General features: G+C 54.3%; 1 protein-coding gene across 1 annotated transcript in view; it reads right to left on the reverse strand.

The window, feature by feature from the left end:
* KRT80 (keratin 80) overlaps positions 1–17861 on the reverse strand; it is a 33449-nt gene extending 15588 nt beyond the window's left edge. Inside the window, exons 1-5 of the mRNA XM_075901668.2 lie at positions 17844–17861; positions 13913–14289; positions 10779–11002; positions 3176–3236; positions 1052–1147 (exon numbers count right to left, since the gene is read on the reverse strand). Of these exons, the coding sequence (XP_075757783.2) occupies positions 1052–1147; positions 3176–3236; positions 10779–11002; positions 13913–14230 (699 nt within the window). The 5' untranslated portion in view covers positions 14231–14289; positions 17844–17861. The remainder of the gene's footprint in view (positions 1–1051; positions 1148–3175; positions 3237–10778; positions 11003–13912; positions 14290–17843) is intronic.
* Between the last annotated feature and the right edge of the window lie 4498 nt (positions 17862–22359).

Genomic DNA, 22359 nt, shown 5'->3' on the forward strand with positions numbered 1-22359 from the left:
GACCCTCTCCCCTGCAGTTCTCAATTCTGGGAGTCACCATTAGCTGATCCAGGCTTGAGAATTGGGGCCGTGAGTTTTTTAGCACAGGGCAGAGGTAGATGGTTCTACTTTCTGGGCCAGAATTTGATCTCACGGAGGGTGGCGTAAACCTGGGATGACCCCAGAGAAATCAATGGGCCGAATTCTGCTCCTGCTGTCCGATGGAAATCAGGAACGATGCCCCAGCACAGCAGAACACCTAAGCCTGTGCTTAACCTTAAGCACATGCTCAAGAGCAAGGAAACACCCATCAAACGCATTCGGCCCATCGCGCATGCTCCCAGTACTTTGCTGAATCGGGGCCTAACCAGGTCGCCATCAGTGGACTTAGCCTGATGTACCATCAGTGAGAGGAGAAATGAGATGTAACGGAGTTAAAAGTTTACACCATCCTGAGACCAGAACCTGGCCCTGCGATGGTGTAGAAGCTTATAACCCCTGGCATGCCCTTGTGGAGAAAGTGGGCACCTTGAGATTCAAAAATGTTGGCAAATGCAAAAATCAAGCAAACAGTCATCCGGGGTGAAACGAAATGTTCTGTTTCCACCCAGTAAAACCCTTTGTTTTCATGTCGACCCTTTTTACACAGTTTTGGGCCCGGAAAACACAAAGGCTGCATCTAGACTGGCAAGTTTTTCCGCAAAAGCAGCTGCTTTTGCGGAAAAACTTGCCAGCTGTCGGCACTGGCTGCTTGAATTTCTACAAGAACACTGACTTCCTACTGTCTGAAATCAGTGCTTCTTGCGGAAATGCTATGCTAGTCTAGATGTAGCCAAAATGAAAGGAAATTTTGGAACAAAAAGTCGTTTGAAATGGAAAACTTCCCAAGTGAATTCTGTCGGTGGTTTCAGAATTCTGGGGGCTTTTTCAGCACCACGAACACAAATTCACCTGATGTTTTGGGGGTGCTGAAGCTGCATTTTCCACCAGAAAGAAAGTATTGGGCGGAACAATTTCACCCAGCCCCACAATTGCACACACTTAAATATCTGCTCTTATTGTTCCTTCTTACTTGCTCCCGTATGGTTTTCTTTAATTCCAGCACCTCTCGAAGTCCATTCAATTTCACTTCCAGCTCGATTCTGTGTATGGTACTGGCGTCTAAATCCTGTGGGACAAAGAAGACATACGGGTGCTATTCACAAATGATCAGTACTTGGGGTAAGGCATCTTCCCCGTCATACAGCGCTTACCCGGGAGAAAGCAGTGTCCCAAGGGGATGCTATCCATCCATTCTGCAGTATGGTGAGCCACCCAGGAGAGACCCAGCCAGCAGCCCTGTGTTTCTCCTGGGGGTGCACATCTGCCTATGCCTCGGTGCACAGAACAAACTTTATTCTGCACGTGGGTGGAAAAACGGAGAGGGAACATTGATGGTGGGAGTTGCTTCTGGCATGGAGGCTAGAGATAGCATCCCTGCCCATCCTGGCTAAGAGCCATTCCATAGAAGGAAACAAGAAGGACTGGCCCATAAACGGGACTGGCCCCATGTAACAGTCATCTTTCAATCACAAGGAAAAGCAGAGATGATTGAGAACTCTGATGCAATGAACCAGTGCAGCACAAACGGCACCTACCAGGATATTAGCCCATGCGGGGGTAGCTTGTAATTAACCAGCATGATTATTTATGGAGCATTCCTGACTGCTCATAACACCCTGTCTTTCCTTGCCAGAGATTCCAAACCCCATACACATGACAGATGAGGTTTGCTAGCTCATTGTATCTGCAGCTGCCTCTGGGGTGGAACACGGCAGCTGTTGAACCAGGCCCAACAGCACTACACTTCACAGGGAGCGAAGGAGAATGTGGTCTGCCACTGGTTCTCAACCTTTACCATACCTTGTGTAGAGAAATGTGACCTTGTGTAGAGAAATGTTTCTGGATGCCCCGATAGGAGGGTGATCCAGTCGAAACCCCCTTACGACCAGTGTTCCCTGTAAGTCGGGTGTTTGGAGGCCTCTCAGGAGAGGTTTAAATGATCCCCAGGGGCTTAGCAGAGCACCCACAGCTCGGTTTTTGTTTTTACTGGTGGTGCACATTCACACATACCTCGGTGCACATAAAATTATTCCACACTTGGACGGAAAAGATTAGAGGGAACATTGCTTGCAAGCCTATTGGATCATGGCCTCCCAGGCTGAGACCCGATAGCATCTACAACTGAAACCTGGGCTGTGTGATTTGCTACTGCTGGTCTTTTTATGCTGTAGCTCAGGGTTCTGAAAAGTGGTTGCTCCGGGTGCAGGGATGGTGTATCTCAAGGTATAGGAAGGGGATAGCTCAAGGTGCAGGGATGGTGTAGCTAAGGGTATAGGAGGGAGGTAGCTCAAGGTGCAGGAAGGGGTTGTCAGGGTTCAGGGATGGTGTAGCTGAGGGTGTAGGAAGGTGGGTGTATCTCAGGCTGCAGTGACAGTGTAGCTCAGGGTGTGGGAAGAGGGTAGCCCAGGGTGTAGGAAGGAGATGTCAGGGTACAATAATGATGTAGCTCAGGGTGTAGGAAGGTGTCAGGGTGCAGTGATGGTATAGCTCAGGGCGTAGGAAGGAGGTGTCAGGGTGCAATGATGGTGTAGCTCAGGGCGTAGGAAGGTGTCAGGGTGCAGTGATGGTATAGATCAGGGCATAGGAAGGTGTCAAGGTGCAGTGATGGTGTAACTCAGGGTGTAGGAAGGAGGTGTCAGGGTGCAGTGATGGTGTAGCTCAGGGTATAGGAAGGTGTCAAGGTGCAGTGACGGTGTAGCTCAGGGTGTAGGAAGGAGGTGTCAGAGGGCAGTGATGGTGTAGCTCAGGGTGTAGGAAGGAGGTGTCAGGGTGCAGTGATGGTATAGCTCAGGGTATAGGAAGGAGGTGTCAGGGTGCAGTGATGGTGTAGCTCAGGGTATAGGAAGGTGTCAAGGTGCAGTGACGGTGTAGCTCAGGGTGTAGGAAGGAGGTGTCAGGGGGAGTGATGGTATAGCTCAGGGTGTAGGAAGGAGGTGTCGGGGGCAGTGACGGTGTACCTCAGGGTTCAGGGATGGTGTCGCTCAGGGTGTAGGAAGGGGTGTCAGGGTGCAGGGATGCTGTAGCTCAGAGGGTAGAAGTACTAGGGCTGTGTGCAAGGAAGTCAGTGCTGAGGAGACAGTGGATAGCCCCGTACCTTTTTCAGCTCCATGAAGGTGAATTCCAGGCCGCTGCGTTTCTGTATTTCATCCTCGTACCTATGGAGAGAGAGGAGATTGTAAGGGACCCCCCCATCGCTGATCCGACAAACCGCAGGAGGGAACTTGGCGGGTGCAACATCCAGAGAAGAGCTAGGAATAGCGCTAACGGGTCTATATAAATCTACGGGATGCCCACACCTTGAATCCTGCGGGCAGACGTGGCCGCCTCCTCTCCAAAAAGATCTCTTGGCATCGGAAAAGGTTCCAAAAAGGGCAACAAAAATGATGAGAGGTTTGTCACGGGTGCCATAGGAAGAGAGATTAAAAAGACGGGGACTTTTCAGCTTAGAAAAGAGGAGACGAAGGAGGGATAGGATCGAGGTCTATACAATCGTGACTGGTGTGGAGAAAGCGAAAAAGGAAACGCTATTTATTTGTCCCCATAACATGAGACCTAGAGGTCATGAGAAATGAAATGAATAGGTAGCAGATTTAAGACAAAGAAAAGGAAGTTTTTCTTTACGTGGCGCATCATCAACCTGTGGAACTCCTTGCCAGAGGATGTTGTGAAGACCAAGACTTTAACAGGGTTCAAAAAAGAGCTAGATACATTCATGGAGGTTAGGTCCATCAATGGCTATTAGCCAGGATGGGCGGGAACGATGTCCCCAGCCTCAGTTTGTCAGAAACTGGGAATGGGTGACAGGGGAGGGATCACTTGATGATTCCCTGTTCCCTCCCTCTGGGTCACCTGGCATTGTAAAGGGGCAAGTAAAGGAAACGATGGCTCCTTCCTAAAAAGTTTACAAAAGACTAATCGATGCCTAAGAGATGTTTTAAGACATGGCTCATCCATTAGTATGGAGCCCAAAAGGCTGCTCAGACGCTCGGCTCATAACCCTCTACAGCACCTCAACTTAAAATCTTCCAGAGCACGCGGTGCTCTCCCTTGTAATGTGCTTATGGCCTCTATTTACCCGTTAGGAGCTGCTTATAAAAGGAGCCTTCTTATAAGATCCAGCTAGGCTGGTCTGGACCCCAAGGGAGCGTAGCTTTAGGGCAATCTAGACAACTCTGCCTGGTAACAGAGAAAGGTACTGCTGTTCTTGGTAACTAATCATTCACAGCCTCCTTTGTACTGCGGTTCCAGCTCTCTGTGCTCGGAGCTGTACAAACACAGAAGATGGTTCCTGCTGCAGATGGATTAAAATAGTCCAGGTTTAAGGGACAGGCCTAAGAGATGGGAAAAGGGGGTGGGGGACCCAAACAACAACAGATGAAGCCATTGTTTCTGCCGCACCCTGGTATTTCACTGTTTCATAAGCCCTGACCGGGAGGCTAGTGCAGAAATGTCAGTTCTTCTGGTTTTTCTGCTCTTGAATCGGAATGTCTGAATTGCTGCCAGCGTATACGTGTGGTTCGTAATTACAGCCTGCATCTCTCCCGCACCATCCTCCCCCGGCCCCTGATGAGAACACTTCTCGCATGGTAAAGCACTGACGTAATGTTACCTGCGGAGCCAACAACACACCTGATGGGACCGCAGCTGGGCTTGTCCACGACCCACGCTCCTGCCCCCACTTTATCCAGCAGAAAGAAGCTTGCAGGTACGGAGGATCTGAGCTCATGGAGGTGACTCACGTCTCCATCGGGCAATGTGGCGATATTTCCAAACTGAATTCTTTCGGGGGGGGGGGGGGGGGACTGTCTTTTGGTCCCTGGAACGTTTCAACGTTCGATTCCAAAATCAGGCCCAAACGAGAGGCCAGCACCTCCGATTTTCCTCGCATTTCTGTTTGCAAACTGCTCCAACCTCAGGGAACTGAGATTCTCGTCCTGGCTCCGCTGGTGTTTTGCGGTACCTCGCGGTGGCGGAGTGTGTCTGTCTGTCCCATGGAGACGGTGATATTTACCCACCTCTGCAAAGATTTACCATCTCTGCCCTGAGAGTTCTGGTAAAAGGTAAACATTATAGCAGCACCCTGGGAAAATATGACCAAAAGAATGACATTTCCTAAGTGCTTGAGAAAAGGCCTTCTTCACCAAATCAAATGCTGGTTGAGGAGTAAAGGAAAAACCCAGCATTTGAGGCTAGATCCGGCGTGAATCATCTGGGACGTGCATTTATTCTCACCGGCCGAGGAGCTGGTCACAACTATTTGCACGATTCCAGTCATTTGAGGCTCTTTTCACGATTGTCACATCATGCCCCACATTTTTAGGTCAGTGGTTTGTTTGGTCTGAAAATTTGCCCTGCCCAGCACATCCGCTGTTAATTCATTCATCAGGTCCATGAACCTTTCAAACGGAGAAGCAATTCTAGCTAAGCAAGATGCCCAGTGCACGGTGCGAAAATGGTTTGTTCACAGTAGTGACTGAAAAGGTGCAAATAACCAGGGTGTTCAATGACCATAAGGTTTGGGGAGGATCTGTCCATCAATGAAGAGGCTGAATTCAGAGAGGCGTGATGTTAATTCGTGTGGGCTTCGATTCCATGGCATTTACATAATTACAGCCATGTAAATAATAGTAGAGAGGTAGCCGTGTTAGTCTGATGTTGCTAAAACTTTCCTTTGGTAGATATGGTCATGCCATTTCTCTTTCAGAATATGATCTGAGGACGTGGGTCTGGCCCACGAAAGCTCATCACCAGTTAAACCATCTTGTTAGTCTTTAAAGTGCTACATAGTTTTTCCTTTTGTTTACGTAAATAATACTAATTTTGACACTGATGCTCTTCTCCAGAACTTATCAATCGATCTCAGAATGCTTCACAAGGGAGGTTAGCATTGTTACCCCATGGTACAGATGGAGAATTGGAGGCAAGAGAGGTGAAGTAACTTGACCAAGGTTATCCAATAAGCCAGTGGCAGAGCTTAGAATGAAAACTAGGTCTGCTGGCTCCCAGTCCAGTGCTGTAACCACTAGATAGTACTATCTTGACTGCCAAAGTGATGCAAAAGGTATAAGACTCAGGACCATCACAAATATTAGATCTGATTCTTCTGTTTGCACCAGTGTACATCAGAAATGACTCAGCGGCAGTTCATGCAGTTACACTGGTGTAAAATTAGTGTCAGTGAAAGGAGAAACCGGCTCATTAATAGTAAAACCTCCGTGACTGGACAATGCAGTGGATAACCCAGAGGTACAGCCTGAGCGAACATGCCAGATGGGGACACATTTCAGAGGGGGCTCAGGGAACACTGCCCTGGAATGAACAACGCATGCCTGACCTTGTCAAAAGACGATCACTTGCTTGTGCAAATCGGGGGCTTGCATCTGTGGAAACCCCAGGTCTGCCCATGCCAGTGTAACCCACACACCTAGAGGTTATGTCCCATGGAGGGGTAGCGCTTCAACCACGTACAGTGAGAGATAGGAATGAGGGAGCTCTGCAGCAGAAGCTGGGAGCCAGCTGGCTTTATCGATCAAGCTGCAGCGGCTCCTCCAGAGGTCCCCGGTTCAAATCCGCCCGGTGGTGGTTACGCTGACACAATGTGGCATGTGGGCAGCTGCACCCGACACATGCACAAGGCAAGCCCGTGCATCCGTGTGCTTGGGCAGGTGCAAAGAGCTACATATTGGAGACCCCCTTCTGTAGATTTGGCTCAGTGTTGGCGATTCAATGGGAGAGGCGGACACGACCCTGGGACCTCGGGAGCGTCGCGCCTGAGCAAAAAGCCAGCTGGATCTCGGAGAAGGCTCCTTGTCGGATGGGTTCTCCCTGCCCCTATCGGGGACAGCGAACCGCGCCCAGCAAGCAAGCCTGTGGGTTACACGGAGTGAGGCTCTGGCAATGGGAACAGATTCCACTCGTTGTGCAATGCTGAATGGGAAACCGGCCGAATTAAGATGCAGATGTGGTGATAAAAAGAGAACAACAAAACGAGGCCTCCTCTGTGTCAACACTGCAACTGATTTGCTGCCAGACTTCCCACCCTCACCCCTCCTAAACGGTTTCCCTGGGGAAGGGGCCTCTCAGCCGGTTTACGAAAGCTCCCACGCTTTGCATGGCTGCAGGCAATGGTCAATTGCACCTGAAAACCTATCCCGTCCACTGGGCACCCTCCTTGCAAGAGGCTGCTTGCACTGAATTGACTCAATTCCCACCTTGCCCGGATTTGCCGACAGCAACTTGCAGCCAAGTGCAGACCCCTCCTCCCCACCTCCCCGGCATGGTGCAGTGCAGAAATTAGATGTGGCTATTAATATCAACACACGCAGAGGGGTGGGGTTTATCGACCTCCTCCCTCCCCCCAATCGCTGCCTACGTACGAAGTCCTAATGTGGCAAATGAAGGAGCTAGAAGAGTCAGGCATTAAAACCAGTGGGGGTGACGTGCTTTTCTAGGTAATGCGCGAGGAACCGACACTCGGCACGGTTGGCGGCTAATTGACGCTCTCTCCTCTTTTCGCCGGCTTGCAGATCGGCCGGTCTGGGACCACTAAGTAAGCAAAGAGGCACTCGGTAAACTTTACGGGGCTGGCCCTTTTGTGCAGGGTCAAAGGGGATGGCAGATTGCAAACTTTTGGGCCGGGACCCTGTTTTTTGTGATATCTATCTGCAGTACCAATCATGATGGGGAGCCAGTCCCTGTCTGGGGCCCCTTACAATTAGTGTAATCATAAGAACATAAGAGCGGACAGACGGTCAGACCAAAGGTGCTGTCTTCCTACAGTGGCCAGTGCCAGATGCCCCGGAGATAGTGAACAGAATAGGGAATCATCAAGAGATCCCTTCCTATACCTATTCCCAGCTCCTGAAAGAGGCTTGGAACACCAATCCTGCCCGACCTGGCTAATAGCCACTGATGGACCTAACCTCCATGAATGTATCTAGCTCTTTTTTGAACCCTGTTAAAGTTCTGGTCTTCACAACATCCTCTGGCGAGGAGTTCCACACGTTAACTGTGCACTGTGTGAAGAAACACTTTTGTTTGTTTTAAACCTGCCACCTATTAATTTCATTGGGGGACCCCTGGCTCTTCTGTGATGGGAACAAGTAAATAACTTTTCCTGAGTCACTTTCTCCACACCTTTCATGATTTTATAGACCTCAATCCTATCCCCTCCCCTTCGTCTCCTCTTTTCTAAGTGGAAAACTGCCAGTCTTTCTAATATGTCTTCCTATGAGACCTGTTCCAAACCGCTCATCATTTTTGTTGCCCTTTTCTGAACCTTTTCAACGCCGAGAGATCTTTTTTGAGATGAGGCGACCACCTCTGTACTCAGTATTCAAGATGTGGGTGTCCCATGAATTTATGCAGAGGTGAGAAGATATTCTCTGTCTTACCCTCATCCCTGTTTTTTCACCATCAGGAATTTTCACATTTTTCCTCGGGGCCATTTATGACATGCAAATTCCTAGAAAACAAACTAGAATCCGTTCAAGACTAGACCGGGCATTCGGGGCTGTTGCCCAATGAAGCATGAGGACAGCAGAAGCACCAGTTAAACCTCCGGTCCGTACCAGGCTGGGTTCTCGTCCTGTCCCTACCACCGATTTGCCTTGGGCAAATCATTTTAACTGCTCTGCGCTCCAGTTACTGAAGCAGTAAAGCCGAGATGGTAATGCTTCCTTAATTGGTTGCAAAGCTCCTTTAATCCATGTGGGCCAAGGGCTTGGAGATCCTTGAGGGAACAGGTCTGGAGAGGCCGACGTGTTATTATTGATGTGTCACGGTAGATTCCTTGAGGGTTTGAACCTACGAGTTTCTGTGCTCAGTGCTTAGCCGTCCTGGGCCCCTTCTCCCACTCCGGAAGGCCAATACGCAGCCTACTGAAGTGCCATCTAAGCCTTCAGAGAATTATCTGCAGAATCCAAGATCTGGAAGGGACCTTGAGAAGTCAAGTCCAGTCCCCGGCCCTCACAGCAGGACCAAGCACCATCTAGATCATCCCTGACAGGCGTCTGTCCAACCTGCGCTTAAATTATCTCCAGCGATGGAGATTCCACAACCTCCCTAGCTGCCATGTGCCTTTCACAGAGCCTCCTCCTCCTCTTTCTAACCCATAGCCAGTCTGACATTGTCGGGTGGAAAGTGTCTTCCACAGAAAGCGGCTTTTTACCAAAATGGAAATTTCCGCGGGCAGCGTACAATTTTGGTGACATTTTTGGAGGGGGTTGGAGGGCCCCTCCTTCCCCAAAATAGGCCTGGGTTTGGCTGAAATGTTTTGCTTTGGGGGTTTTCTGATGAAACGTTGAACAGGTTTGGAGGAAAAGAGAACCATAGAACCATGGAGCTGGAAGAGACCTTAGAAAGCCATCAAGTCCAGCCCCCTACCCAAGGCAGGACCAATCCCAACTAAATCAACCCGGCCAGGGCTTTGTCAAGCCGAGACTTAAACACCTCTAGGGATGGAGATTCCACCCCCTCCCTAGGGAACCCATCCCAGCGCTTCACTACCCTCCTGGGGAAATAGTTTTTCCTAATCTCCAACCTAGACCTCCCCCACTGCAACTTGAGACCATTGCTCCTTGTTCTGCTACCTGTCACCACTGAGAACAGCCTCTCTCCAGCCTCTTTGGAACCCCCCTTCAGGGAGTTGCAGGCTGCTCTCAAATCCCCCCTCACTCTTCCCTTCTGCAGACTAAACAGACCCAAATCCCTCAGCCTCTCCTCGCAGGTCGTATGCTCCAGCCCCCGAATCATTTTCGTTGCCCTCCGCTGGACCCTCTCCAATGCGTCCACATCCTTCCTACAGTGGGGGGCCCAGAACTGGACACAATACTCCAGATGTGGCCTCACCAGAGCCGAATAAAAGGGAATAATCACATCTTTAAAGAGAAGCTAGATAATTTCATGGAGGCTAGGTCCATAAAAGGCTATTAGCCAGGGGATAGAAATGGTGTCCCTGGCCTCTGTTTGTCAGAGGCTGGAGAGGGATGGCAGGAGACAAATCGCTTGATCATTGTCTTCGGTCCACCCTCTCTGGGGCACTGGTGCTGGCCACTGTGGGCAGACAGGCTACTGGGCTAGATGGACCTTTGGTCTGACCCAGTACGGCTGTTCTTATGTTCTTATCTCTAGATCTGCTGGCAATGCTCCTCTTAATGCACCTTAATATGCCATTAGCCTTCTTGGCTACAAGGGCGCCCTGTTGACGCATGTCCAGCTTCTCCTCCACTGTATCCCCAAGTCCTTTTCTGCAGAACTGCTACTTAGCCGGTTGGTCCCCAGCCTGTCACAATGCCTGGGATTCTTCCGTCCCAAGGGCCGGACTCTGCACTTGTCCTTGTTGAACCTCATCTGATTTCTTGTAGCCCAACCCTCCCATTTGTCTAAGGGCAAAAACGTGCCTGTTTAAAAATCCGCACCGGGATTGGGATGTTTCGACGGTGTTACATCTCTGCACTACGCACACCTGACCGCTCCCAGGCCACACGGCTCGTAGGGTCGGTCAACATGACCTCATAGACAATCACGGAGTTTAAGGCCAGAAGGGGTTACTCAGTTATCTCGTCTGATCCCTCCGTGCATCACAGGTCACCCGCACCCCCACACTAAACCCAGCCCCAGGAAACGAACCCCACCGTGCACTAGGCGGCCAAGGAATCCCGATATTTCCCGAGGCCCCACCAAACGAGGAGACACACCACCTGCTTCGCCCGCTCTCCATGGACGTCAAGACCTCGGCCAGCTCCGCCTCCAGCTGGTCTCTCTCCTGGTGAATAGCTCGCATCTGTTGCTGCAGTTTGCTCATGTACCGGTCGTAGAAGAGTTTGGTGTCGGCCTCCGAACAGGCCTGGTTCTGGCCCTGGTCTTGCAGGAGGCTCCACTGGGTCGTGAGAATCTGGTTCTGTTGCTCCAAGCGCTGGACCTGTCGGACGGAATCCGGAGACGTTACGGAGCCTGCAGGCAGATTGAGGGCCGATTGCCTTTGCATTATGTCCTGGTTGTGCTAATCGGCGAGAGGCTGGAGCAACAGCTGTCTATGGCAAACCCCAGCTCCCCCGTCTGCCGTGGGGGGGCCCAGCGGTGGCGGGCAGGCGGGGGCGCACTCCAACCCCGCCAGACTGGAGCGGCTCCCGGTCTGCTCCCCCTTCCATCAGCTAACTGCTTAAACATGCCTCAGCCCTGTGCTCTGCCCATTATACCACCCAGCCTCTGTTCTCCGGGCCCTGCCCAGATGAGCAGCAAAACGGCCAAGGAACGGTCCTGTGGATACATGGAAAGCAACGCGCCGGGGGAAACCGAATCCCAACTCTAGCTGTTCCCACACTGTTCCCACGCTGTTCCCACGCCAGAGTAAGCTGGGAGGCACGGCGGAGAGCTCTCTAAAAACATCCTCTCCGTGCGCAGCGGCCAGCAAACACGCCAACAGCGCGCGGGGAATCCTTCAAAGAGGGGGAGAGAATGAGACAGAGAATATCGTATCTCCTCTGTATGACTCCATGGGACGCCCACCTCGAGAATACCGCGTACAGGGGTGGTCACCTGCTCTCACAAAAGCTATCTTGGCATTGGAAAAAGGGCAACCAAAGTGATTCGGTGTTGGGAACGGCTACCGTATGAGGAGAGATTAAAAAGACTGGGATTTTTCAGCTTAGAAAAAAGGAGATGGCGGGGGGGATATGATCGAGGTCTATAAAATTCTGACTGGTGTGGAGAAAGTGAATAAATGGAAGTTATTTACTTGTTCCCATAACACACGAATGAGGGGTCACCCAATGAAATGAATAGGTAGCAGGTTTAAGACAAACAAAGGGAAGTTTTCCTTCCTGCAGTGCATAGTTAACCTGTGGAACTCCTTGCCAGAGGATGTGGTGCAGGCCAGGACTTTAACGGGGTTCAAAAAAGAGCTAGATAAATACACAGAGGTTAGGTCCATCAATGGTGATTAGCCAGGATGGGCGGCGGGGGGTTAGGGTGTTCCTAGCTTCTGTTTGTCAAAGGCTGGGGATGGGCGACAGGGGAGGGATCACTGGATGATTCCCTGTTCTGTTCCCTCCCTCTGGGGCACCCGGCGTTGGCCCTGGGGCCCCTGGCTGCCATCACCGCTACTATGGCCGTGGGGGCGGCCGGAGCCCTGACTCCTTTAATTCACCGCCAGAGAGCCACTCCGTGTGGCTCTAAAGACTGTGGAGGGGCCCAGCTACACAGTCCCGATGGTGCTCAGGGCTGCACGTAGCTCCGCCCCTTCTGCCTGAGGCCCCGCCCCTTCTGGGGGCGCATAGCTGGGCCCCCCTCTCCAATTTGCCCTGGGGGCTGTGGCAGCTGTCGCCTCTCCCCCACCCTCTCCGTGCAATGCACAGATCTTCGGTGCTCCCTTGCACCCGGGAGCGGGGGCCGTGCTGGAGGTGCGGTGGAACGCAGGCCCCCCCCCGGTACCGGCTCATCCCAGCACGAGGGCAGTCGCTGCCTGCACGCTGGGCTGCGGTGAAGCAACCCTTTGGGGAGATTGCCATCTGTTTACAGAGCCGGCTTTGCAGGGACCTGCCTCCGGTAGGCGACTTGCTTTGAGAAACCCTCCCGCCCTCTCCGGCGTGGGAGCAGACAGACGCGGCTCTGGGGGAGAGGGGGGTGCTCGCTCTGCGGATCCACCTGCCCTTCCATCCCCCCTCCTCCGCCCCATTGCTGGCTGCTTACTCTCTCCCCTGAGAGCCCTTAGGAATAAAGCCAGGTAGGAGCTTTAGGCTAGTTCATTGATAGCCACTGCCACCCTGGTGCTCCGCCCTCTTGGTGGGCTATCGGGAGCCTGCTACCCAGAGCCTGCTACCCAGAGCCTACCTGGAGCTTACCCTGAGCCTTCTACCTGGAGCCTGCCCAGAGCCTGCTACCCGGAGCCTACCTGGAGCTTACCCTGAGCCTTCTACCTGGAGCCTGCTACCCGGAGCCTTCTACCCGGAGCCTACCCAGAGCCTGCTACCCGGAGCCTACCTGGAGCTTACCCTGAGCCTTCTACCTGGAGCCTGCTACCCAGAGCCTGCTACCCGGAGCCTACCTGGAGCTTACCCTGAGCCTTCTACCCGGAGCCTTCTAACCAGAGCCTTCTACCTGGAGCCTGCTGCCCGGAGCCTGCTACCCGGAGCCTTCTACCCGGAGCCTACCCAGAGCCTGCTACCTGGAGCCCACCTGCCTTGAGTCCTTCTGCTCCATCCTTTGTCCTCCTGGTCCCTGTTTGCTGCTTACCCGGGGCCGACCTTTAGGCTGGACCAACCGGGCCCCCACGCAGGGCGCTGTAGCCAGGGGGTGAGGGGCCACAAGGCATGGCTGTTGCTGGGCAAAGCGGGTGGAAGCTACTGGCCGGGGGGGTGGGAGGGAGCAAGGGGGCAGGACATGGCGGAAGGACAGGGCTGGGGGCCCAGGTGAGAGGAATGTGCAGGGCTTAGGATGAAGGGGGTGCCGAGGTGGGGGGCACAGGGAGCCCAGTGCAGGGGACACAGGATGGGGGTGCAGGGGAGCCCCCGGGTGCCAGGGGAAAGGGGCGGTGCTGTGCCCACAAGGGCGCCCTTTTCCCTCCGGCCGGCCCTGGGCGTACCCCGTATTTAGGTCCCTCAGCGAACGAGTTTCCTCTTCCCCGGCGATGGGCCAAGCTCGCGGATCGGGGGGGACGCCGTTCTCGCCGGGGCGAGCGGAGAACCGTGCAGACATGGGTCAAACAGACAACCCGGGAGGGACGAACCGCACCCCCCACTGGGAAATTCGTTCCCACTCCCCGCCAGCCGCTCCTCTCGCCGGCAGGGCTCAGCCCCCCCTCCGGCCCCCCAGCAGCCGGCGCGCCTCTTACCTTGCCAATCAAGGCTGCGAATTCGTTGTTGAGGGTCTGGAGCTCCTCTTTCTCCTGCTTCTTCCTCTGCGGCAAGGTGGGGTCCATGTCCACGTGCAGCGGGGCCAGGAGATGGGCGGAGGTGGAGACGGACGGGGGCGCGGGGCTCGGGCACCTCCCGAGGCTGCAGGAGTTCACGCTGCCGTCGGCCGGACCCCCCGGACTGCAGGAGCCCCCGCGGTCAGAGGCTGTCACGACGGAGCCCACGCTGCTCGTCTGCCACGCCGGCTGCCACGCCGGGTACGAAATGCCGCCGCGGATGCTGAGCTCGCTGGCCATCCTGGCGAGGGACAGGCGGACGGAGGAAGCTGTCTGCTGCCGGGGAAGAGAAGCGGCCCCTGTGGAGAACGCGATCGGTTTAATGTCTCCGCTTGGCTCCTGCCTCGCAAACACCTGTTCTGCTCTGTGCATCAGCCCAGGAAGGTGTGGCTGCTGATGTCATCCAGATCAACCTGTTGGGGTTTTGTTTTTTTTAATGTTCCCTCCTTTCACGGGCAGCCTCTTGGATTGAGGAATGAGATCACAGGCCCAGACACTCACAGGGAAATTCATTCACACCCAGCTCACGTGCCCGGAGCAGCCGGCTTCCTCATCCTTACATGGTGAAGACATGAACGGGGGAGGCCAAGCCTTAGCAAGGTGGACCGGCCTGTCATTAAGGCAACGCACAACAATCCGAGAGTTGGCAGCTCGAGTCCTGGCGTTCAGAGATGGGCAGTTTTGGGTGGCCGGCTGGACGTACCCACAGGGACACGGCTTGTATCCGCAGCGGTGTGTGCGTACACGGGCCGTGGATATCCGCCGTGATAGCCGCAGGTGTGGAGACCTGCAGCTATAACGCGGAGAACCACAAATGTGCAGGATTCTACGCACAAAACATCCAGGTGAAAGCTTTTGAATTTAAAGATTAAAGCTCTTTAAAACCTTGGGAGGGAAGGATTGCTCAGTGGTTAGAGCATTGGCCTGCTAAACCCAAGGTTGTGAGTTCAATCCTTCCAGAGGCCATTTAGGGATTAGGAGCAAAAAATGTTCAGGGATGGTACTTGGTCCTGCTGTGAAGGCAGTGGACTGGATTTAAGGTCCCTTCTGGGAGCTAGGCAATCTCCTATAACTTAATTTAAAACGTGAGCTAGGAGGGAAGACTGACAGAACTGGGTTTGCTGAAACAAAAGACGGCTATGTAGCACTTTAAAGACTAAGAAGATGGTTTATTAGATGATGAGCTTTCGTGGGCCAGACCCACTTCCTCAGATCAAATTGTGGAAGAAAATTGGCACGACCGTGTATACCAAAGGGATCCAATAAAAAAAAAGCGAACACATTATAAAACTGAAAAATCAGATTTTAGAACAGACGGGAGGAAAGGGGAGAGATTAGCGTCTATGGGTGTGTCTACACTGCCCCCCTAGTTCAAACTAGGGTGGCTAAAGTAGGCATTCGAAGTTGCAAATGAAGCTACGAGGTGTACCGGTAGTTCGAATTAGAGAGCCTAATTCGAACTACCTACTCCGTGCCACGTGTAGCCACGGGCATGGAGTCCACACTAACGGGCATTTAAAAATGGCGGCACCCAGCAAGATGCAAATGAAGCCTGGGAGATTTAAATCCCGGGCTTCATTTGCAACTTCGAATGCCTCCATTAGCCACCCTAGTTCGAACTAGGGGGCTAGTGTAGACAGACCCTATGAGATGATATTTTCAAAAAGAGAAGACAGAGAGGGGACATGAGAGCAGCTTCCAAGAATCTAAAATGATGTTATAAGGAGGAGGGAGAAAAATTGTTCTCTTTACCATCTGAGGACAGAACAAGAAGCAATGGGCTTATGTTGCAGCAAGGGAGGTTGAGGTTGGACATTAGGAAAAACTTCCTACCCATCAACGGTGGCTACACACTGGACTAAATTGCCTAGGGGGGTTGTGGAATCTCCATCCCTGGAGATATTTAAGAGCAGGTTATTTAGGCATCTATCAGGGATGATCTAGTTGGGTTGGTCCTGCTTTGGGCAGGGGGCTGGACTTGATGACCCATGAGGTCTCTTCCAGTACTAGGATTCTGTGAGTCTATCCACATGTATCTCCGCGCTGTGGTTCTCCGCATTCACACCCATGGATATAAAGGCGGAGCGCACAGATTTGCAGGGCTCAGCCCACAAGGGTCTGGTTTTCAGAGGCCGGGCACAGCTGAGGTCCTTTTCAGAGGTTTCAGGTCGGGCTCCTTACATTTAAGGCTTGCAAAATCACCAGTCTTCAGGGAAAACCGGAGTGCTGACCTTGGAGGGGAATACAATACTCAGGATTGCCTACAGATCTGTCTGCACACCCAGCTCTAGCTCTGAACCGAAACTCGGTTTCCATCCACACATGTACCACTCCCAATCGGCTCAACAAACCCGCAGGACCGAGGTCCTAGGGGCTTGCTAGGACGGGGTAGAGGCAACCCAAGCCACACACCTGAGTAGAAGGCCTGGACAGAACAGTGTGGACGCGTTCGCACGGCTGTGAGTCCCTAATCCAGATTAACAGTGCAGTGTGCAGAAATACCGAGTCCCCAATCCCAGATCCCACAGGTACAGGCATGCGATGCAGTGTGGACGTGCGCCAAATGTTTTCGGAATTTCACTCCCGTTTTCGAAAGCGATTTGAGTCCTTCTGGCCACACTGTTCAAGGTATTTAGGCACCTGACTAGGCCGAGAGGTGCCTACTGGGATTTTTGACAGCACCTAATTGTCCAATGGGATTTAGGAGCCTAGATGCTTTTGAGAACTCCACGAGGGACATCCCTGTATCTTTAGGAACCTAACCAGCTTTTAAAGTCTGGCCCTCTGAGCGTAAGCCCCCAGACTGGGCACTTCTGGCATTTTTACTCATTTCTTGAACATTTTACTATCAATGGTTTCAAGTTGCTCAGCTCAAAAGTAGGGATACAATGATACGGCCTTTCTCCCACCCAAAGAGCCGATCCCTCCCTCTGAGGTTGTTAGAGTCGGTTGAAGCTCACAGGGTGTGCGGGAATCCAAAACTGTTCCCAATTTCCGACTCGATAAAATTGTTGAAAATATTCCATTGTTTGGCCAGTCCCAACAGGTTCGTTCCTGCTTTTAAAAAACCGCCCACTATACTGTATAATGCAATGCCACATAAAATCGGGGTCACCAAATGAAATGGAGAGCAGTCATTAAAACAAATGAACCAATTAAACCAGAAGGAAGTACTGCTTCGCACCTTGGCCTGTCAACCTGTGGAACTCCTTGCCAGAGGATGTGGTGAAGGCCAGGACTTTAACAGAGCTGAGAAAGAGCTAGGTGAATTCATGGAGGTCAGGTCCATCAGTAGCTGTTAGCCAGGCTGGGCAGGGATGGTGCGAATGTGCACCACCCGGAGAAACACCAGCCTCGCTGTGGGCGCGCTGTGACTCTGCAGCATTGGATTTTCTCCCGAGAGGCTGTACAAGCACCCAGCTTCCAGGGAACCCTGGTGGAAACTCCCACCAGTCAGAGCCGGCCTTGATATGACACTGCTGGTGGGAAGCCCGCAGCCACCCCGCACCTGCCAACCCAGCAGCAGAAATTGGCATCTCAGGGATACCCTGTCTAACACCCGCATGACTCCTGCCGTGTATTTGTATCTCCCCAGCCCCGGGGGCCAGGCGGCTGTTCCCTCTCTGGGTGTTCCTTCCCTTCCTGTTGAAGGCTGTCAGCGCTCCGCCTCGGCCAGGTATTTGGAGCGGCTGACGAGGGCTGGTGGCTGGGAGCTGCAGTTGCCGTCGGGCAGGGGGAAGAGGGATGAGCAAAAACCCAGCTGCTAGGTCAGACGAACCGCCGGGTTCCTAGAAACCGTGCCCCAATCTGCAGTGATTCACCCCCCCTCCGCCCCCGCCACCCCAAAACTGACCTCCAGTTACCGGCACAGGTTTATCCTGCCACACGGGGCTATTTCCAGCTCCTTTGATGCTCTCCGAGGTGACTCCGTGTTGCCAATCAATGAGCCAGCCCCGCCCGACGCATGGACTCTACCCGCCCAAGGGCAGGCCAGAGAGGAGCAGGAGATCCAGAGCGGGGAAGGGGCTTGGTTTCGTAATATCCTGGGGCAATGGCCTCCTGGAAGCCCATTCCCGCACGCCAGGGCTGTGTCTAAACTAGCCAGTTTTTCCGGAAAATCAGCCACTTTTCTGGAAAAACTTGCCAGCTGTTTACACTGGCCGCTTGAATTTCCGCAAAAGCACTGACTTCCTCCTGTAAGAAATCAGTGCTTTTTGCGGAAATACGATGCTGCTCCCATTCGGGCAAAAGTCCCTTTTGCGCAAAAGGGCCAGTGTAGACAGCTGAGATTTGCTTTCCGCAAAAAAACCCCGATTGCGAAAATGGCGATCGGGGCTTTTTTTTTGCGGAAAAGCGCGTCTAGATTGGCACGGAAGCTTTTCCTCCAAAAGTGCTTTTGCAGAAAAGCATCCGTGCCAATCTAGACGCTCTGTTCCGAAAATGCTTTTAACGGAAAACTTTTCTGTTAAAAGCATTTCTGGAAAATCATGCCAGTCTAGACATAGCCCAGGGGTATCGGGAGTGGGGGGTAATTGACGCAGGCCAGTGGCATGGATCTGTCTGGGGAGGACAAATGTGACAAGGGTTGGGGGGGGGGATAGGGCACTGGACCCACGTCCATCTGGGGCAGGAGCCTGTCTCTGACCAAGGAGCAGGCTGGGGGTGCAGCTGGAGGTTGAGAACCCCACCCAGGGCAGCAGTGGGACGGGCGACTCTCCCACCCTCCTGCCCCCGGGGTCTCCTGTAAAGCTCGAATCGGTGTGAATTAGAGGCCAACTCTCCCCCCGGGTGTGTCTACACACAGCCGCCAAACCCTCGCGGCCAGCCTCACGGGGCTCCGGCTATGGGGCGGGGGCCTGGGTGGTGGGACCCCGTGAGATGGGCAGGACCCAGGACCAGGGCCCCAGCCTGACCCCCAAGTCAGCAGCACCGGGCCAGCTGCTGCCAGAACAGGGGAGCTGGAGATCTGCCCCTGCAGGGGCGGGGCTTGGCGCCTGCAAGGGGGCGGGGCTTCAGGTGGAAGAGGCGGGGCTGGGGGGTTGCCTCCCCTAGCCCCAGGGTCACCCAAGCCCATGGAATCTGTATCGATCGGGTGAGGTGCCCAGCGGGCGCCCAGCTGATCCCATTTCACGCCTCCCTCAAAGCGGCGTGAGACAGGAGAAACTCCCCCGGCCTCATTCCTGATTTCCGGCAGTGGAACCACCAGCTTAGCCAGTTCCTCTCTCTTTCCCCGCATTGGGCCTCTGCCAAATGGCGCCCAGCTGATTAGCAGAGCCGCACGGCTAGGTTTGGTGTGTCTATGGGCGGTGCACATCTGCACATGCCGCGGTCCACATAACATTATTCCGCACATGGACGGAAACGACGAGCAGGGACCTCGGTCCCAATCGGGGAAAGCTGGGAACGGCTGCTCTAGTTTTCTTCGCTGGCTGCTCGGACGGCGGGGAGAAGCGGCAGGGGGAGGTTTTTGCCTTCCAAAACTGCCAGGCATGGGCCCCACCCACACTCCGCCCCCCGCTGCAGCGTGGCCCCCAGGTGGCCACCATGCTGAGGCTGGGGCCACACACGGCCTGCCCTCCCTATGTTCTGGGGCTGGGGGGGCTCATGCCCCTGAGAGGGGGCGGGGCCTCAGGTAGAAGAGGCGGGGCTGAGAGGTTGCCTCCTCCAGTCCTAGGTCCATCTACCACCCACGCCTGGCTCCTTCCCCCTTCTGCCTCCCCTCCGTCACGATTTGGCTCCCCTCTTATGTATCCTTCTATTTCCTGTTGTTTCTCCTCATTTATTCCTGGCCCTTCCCTTTTTTGGGATTCATTTCCTCCTTCCTTTCTCTCATCCGTTCATTCTCTGCCCTTTCAAATCCATCCCCACCCCACTTCTCCCCGGTCCAGCCCACGGCCCCCTTCCATCCTTTCCCCCTCTCGCTCAGCTTCCTGGCAGCGACCGCGAGCGACCAAAGCCGGCCACAGCATTCGGGGGAAAGACATCACCCACCGAGAATTTCACAAAGTGGCGTAAAAAGCAGGGCAGGCCGGGATGATTTCAACCCCCTTTGCTGCTATCTCTGCCCTCGTAAGCGCCCAGGAATTTCAAGCATGAAAAAAATAAGCAGCGAAAACACTAATTACGAGATGACGGCATCGTTTCTCTTCCCGCTCTTCCTTGGCAAAGGCCAGGGTTCTGCCTCTTCTGCCCTGCAGGGGAAAGCCACGAGAAACTCCCACGCTCGCCCGCACCTCTGGCATCCTCCCCCCGCCTCCCGCTAGCTCTGCTTGCAAATTGCCGACAAAACGGTTTTTCCTCCAGAAAGGGCCGGTTCGTCGAAAGCAAAGCGTCTCGTGGGAATGTGCCGGCCGCAGCGTTCGGCAGGCGGGAGCCGTTTTTCAGGGTCAGGACAGAATTTCTGCTCACGTGCAGAGGTTGGGTCACGCCCTCGCAATCAGCACCCAAGCGGATGGATGTCTGGTCTGAACTTGGGTCACCCAAAATACAGCGAGCGCCTTAACCACTGGCCGACTGACTAGCGTGACTTTGAGGAGCAGTGAAGAACAGTGAATTTTATGACGAATGTTGAGGAGCATTTCATCCCAATACGGAACAGGAGAGGAAAACACGAGAACCCCCTTCCCTGGAGTCCTTGCCTTGTTATTCTCGTCTACACTGACGGAACTGCAAAGGAGTCGTTTGACTTTTCGTGGGCTCGGCGTGCCGAACTCCTTTGGCCTCTGAAATATCCCACTGGGAGTCTCTCGACTGTGTACGGCGCACTTTGCATTCGCGCACACACGTGCTAACCGGTCGACGGCCGGTCCCACCGCCAGCTAGAACGGAGGCAAAAGTGGTTCAACGTTAAAAGTGGTTCGGTCCAAGTGTGTGGCGTACCCGTGTGGACGCAGCGATGCTGAAACTCGTCCTCCCACGGCTAAACGCTGCTGCACCGGCACGGGGGAGGGGCTTGCGGGACTCGATTGCACTGCAGCTGAAAAAGTTTGGGGTCCGCCAAGTTAACTCCGGCTTGTACCTGCCCCTACCCGGACACCTGTCCCCACACACCACCCTCGCTCCCCTGGTTAGTGGTGCTTTTCACCTGGGCTAGCTGGTTGGGGTGGAGCCTGGTTCTGCTTTCGCTCAGGTATCCTGCCCACTTGGACGGCTCTGCAGTGAACATGCAGGCGCTGAGGGGCCTCGGGGCGAGGTTGGGCCAGGACAGGGGGATGTGGCTGGAATGGGATTGGTTCTCAGCAAACCATCCGGAAAAGGGACAATCTCCAGGCAGGTGAAAGGAGTTGGAGGGGGGCGGCGACGTGCCGGGAAGCCCCAACCCTGCATCCCCGTCCACAGCCAGATGGGACACTGCTAGCCAGTAGGAGCCAGGGCAGAGCCTTAATCCTCTTGGGGAAAAGGGGTTCACAGGCCCTGGACCCCCCCGGACTCTGCTCCCTTCGTGCTTCCCCCAGCCAAGACTAAAGCAACCCGCAGCCACTGGGCCCTGAGCCCCCGGGCAGCTCCCCCTCCTGCACTGCCCTGCTCCCAGCCCCAAGGTGAATCTTTTGTCTCCTGGTCCCCAGGAGGTGCGACTCTGACATATTTCCCCAGTGAGTCATGCCTGGCCTCTCCCCCCTCATGCAGAGAGAGCTGCTGGGAATGGGGGGGAGGGGAAACTGAGGCGCGCACACACACACTGACTGTAACAACATGTTACCCCGCTATGCCACAGGGTGCGCCAGCCCCCAGCCTCCCACCTCCCCTCCGTGCTTTTCCGAAGGACAAGGGGGCTGAAGCTCCCCTCCCCCTCCCCTAATTCATACGGGGACATCGCCGGCTGTTCCCCTCCATCCCGGAGCGAGCGGAAAGTGCCCAGTTTGCTGCCTCCCCCTCTCTGGCTGGGGAGCGCAGGGGGCAGACGAACCTGGGGGCCAGGCGCCCCTCCCCCGGATGTGCTCACTGGCCCTGCCGCGGCCATGGGGAGGCGCTTCTCCCTTGGCCCCCAGCTGCAGCGGGGAAATGGGTGAGCTGCCACCCTCGGCTTCCCAGAGCCCCCCGCAGGCCTGCGGGCCCCACGCTGCGAGCCTCCTTGGAAATCCTGCCGTCCAGCCAGCTGGCTGTGCCGGTCGCGCAGGACCTGGCGGGCGGCGGGTGCATCAGGCCTTGCCGGGGGCTGCCTGGGGCGCTGCGGGCGCCCGCTGATGCTGTTTGCGCAATTCACTCTGCCCACCTGTTTGGAAGGCACCACGCGGGCCTGCAGTGCCATGTACACCCGGCAGCAGCAGCGTGTGTGTGAGTGTGTGTGTGTGTGTGTGTGTCTGTCCATGTGTGTGTGTGTGTCCCTGTGTCTGTCTGTGTGTCTGTGTCTTTCTCTGTGTGTGTCTGTC

Source organism: Pelodiscus sinensis, chromosome 31 (assembly GCF_052426305.1).
Source record: "Pelodiscus sinensis isolate ZL-2025 chromosome 31, ASM5242630v1, whole genome shotgun sequence".
In the NCBI taxonomy this organism is placed as follows: Eukaryota; Metazoa; Chordata; order Testudines; family Trionychidae; genus Pelodiscus; species Pelodiscus sinensis.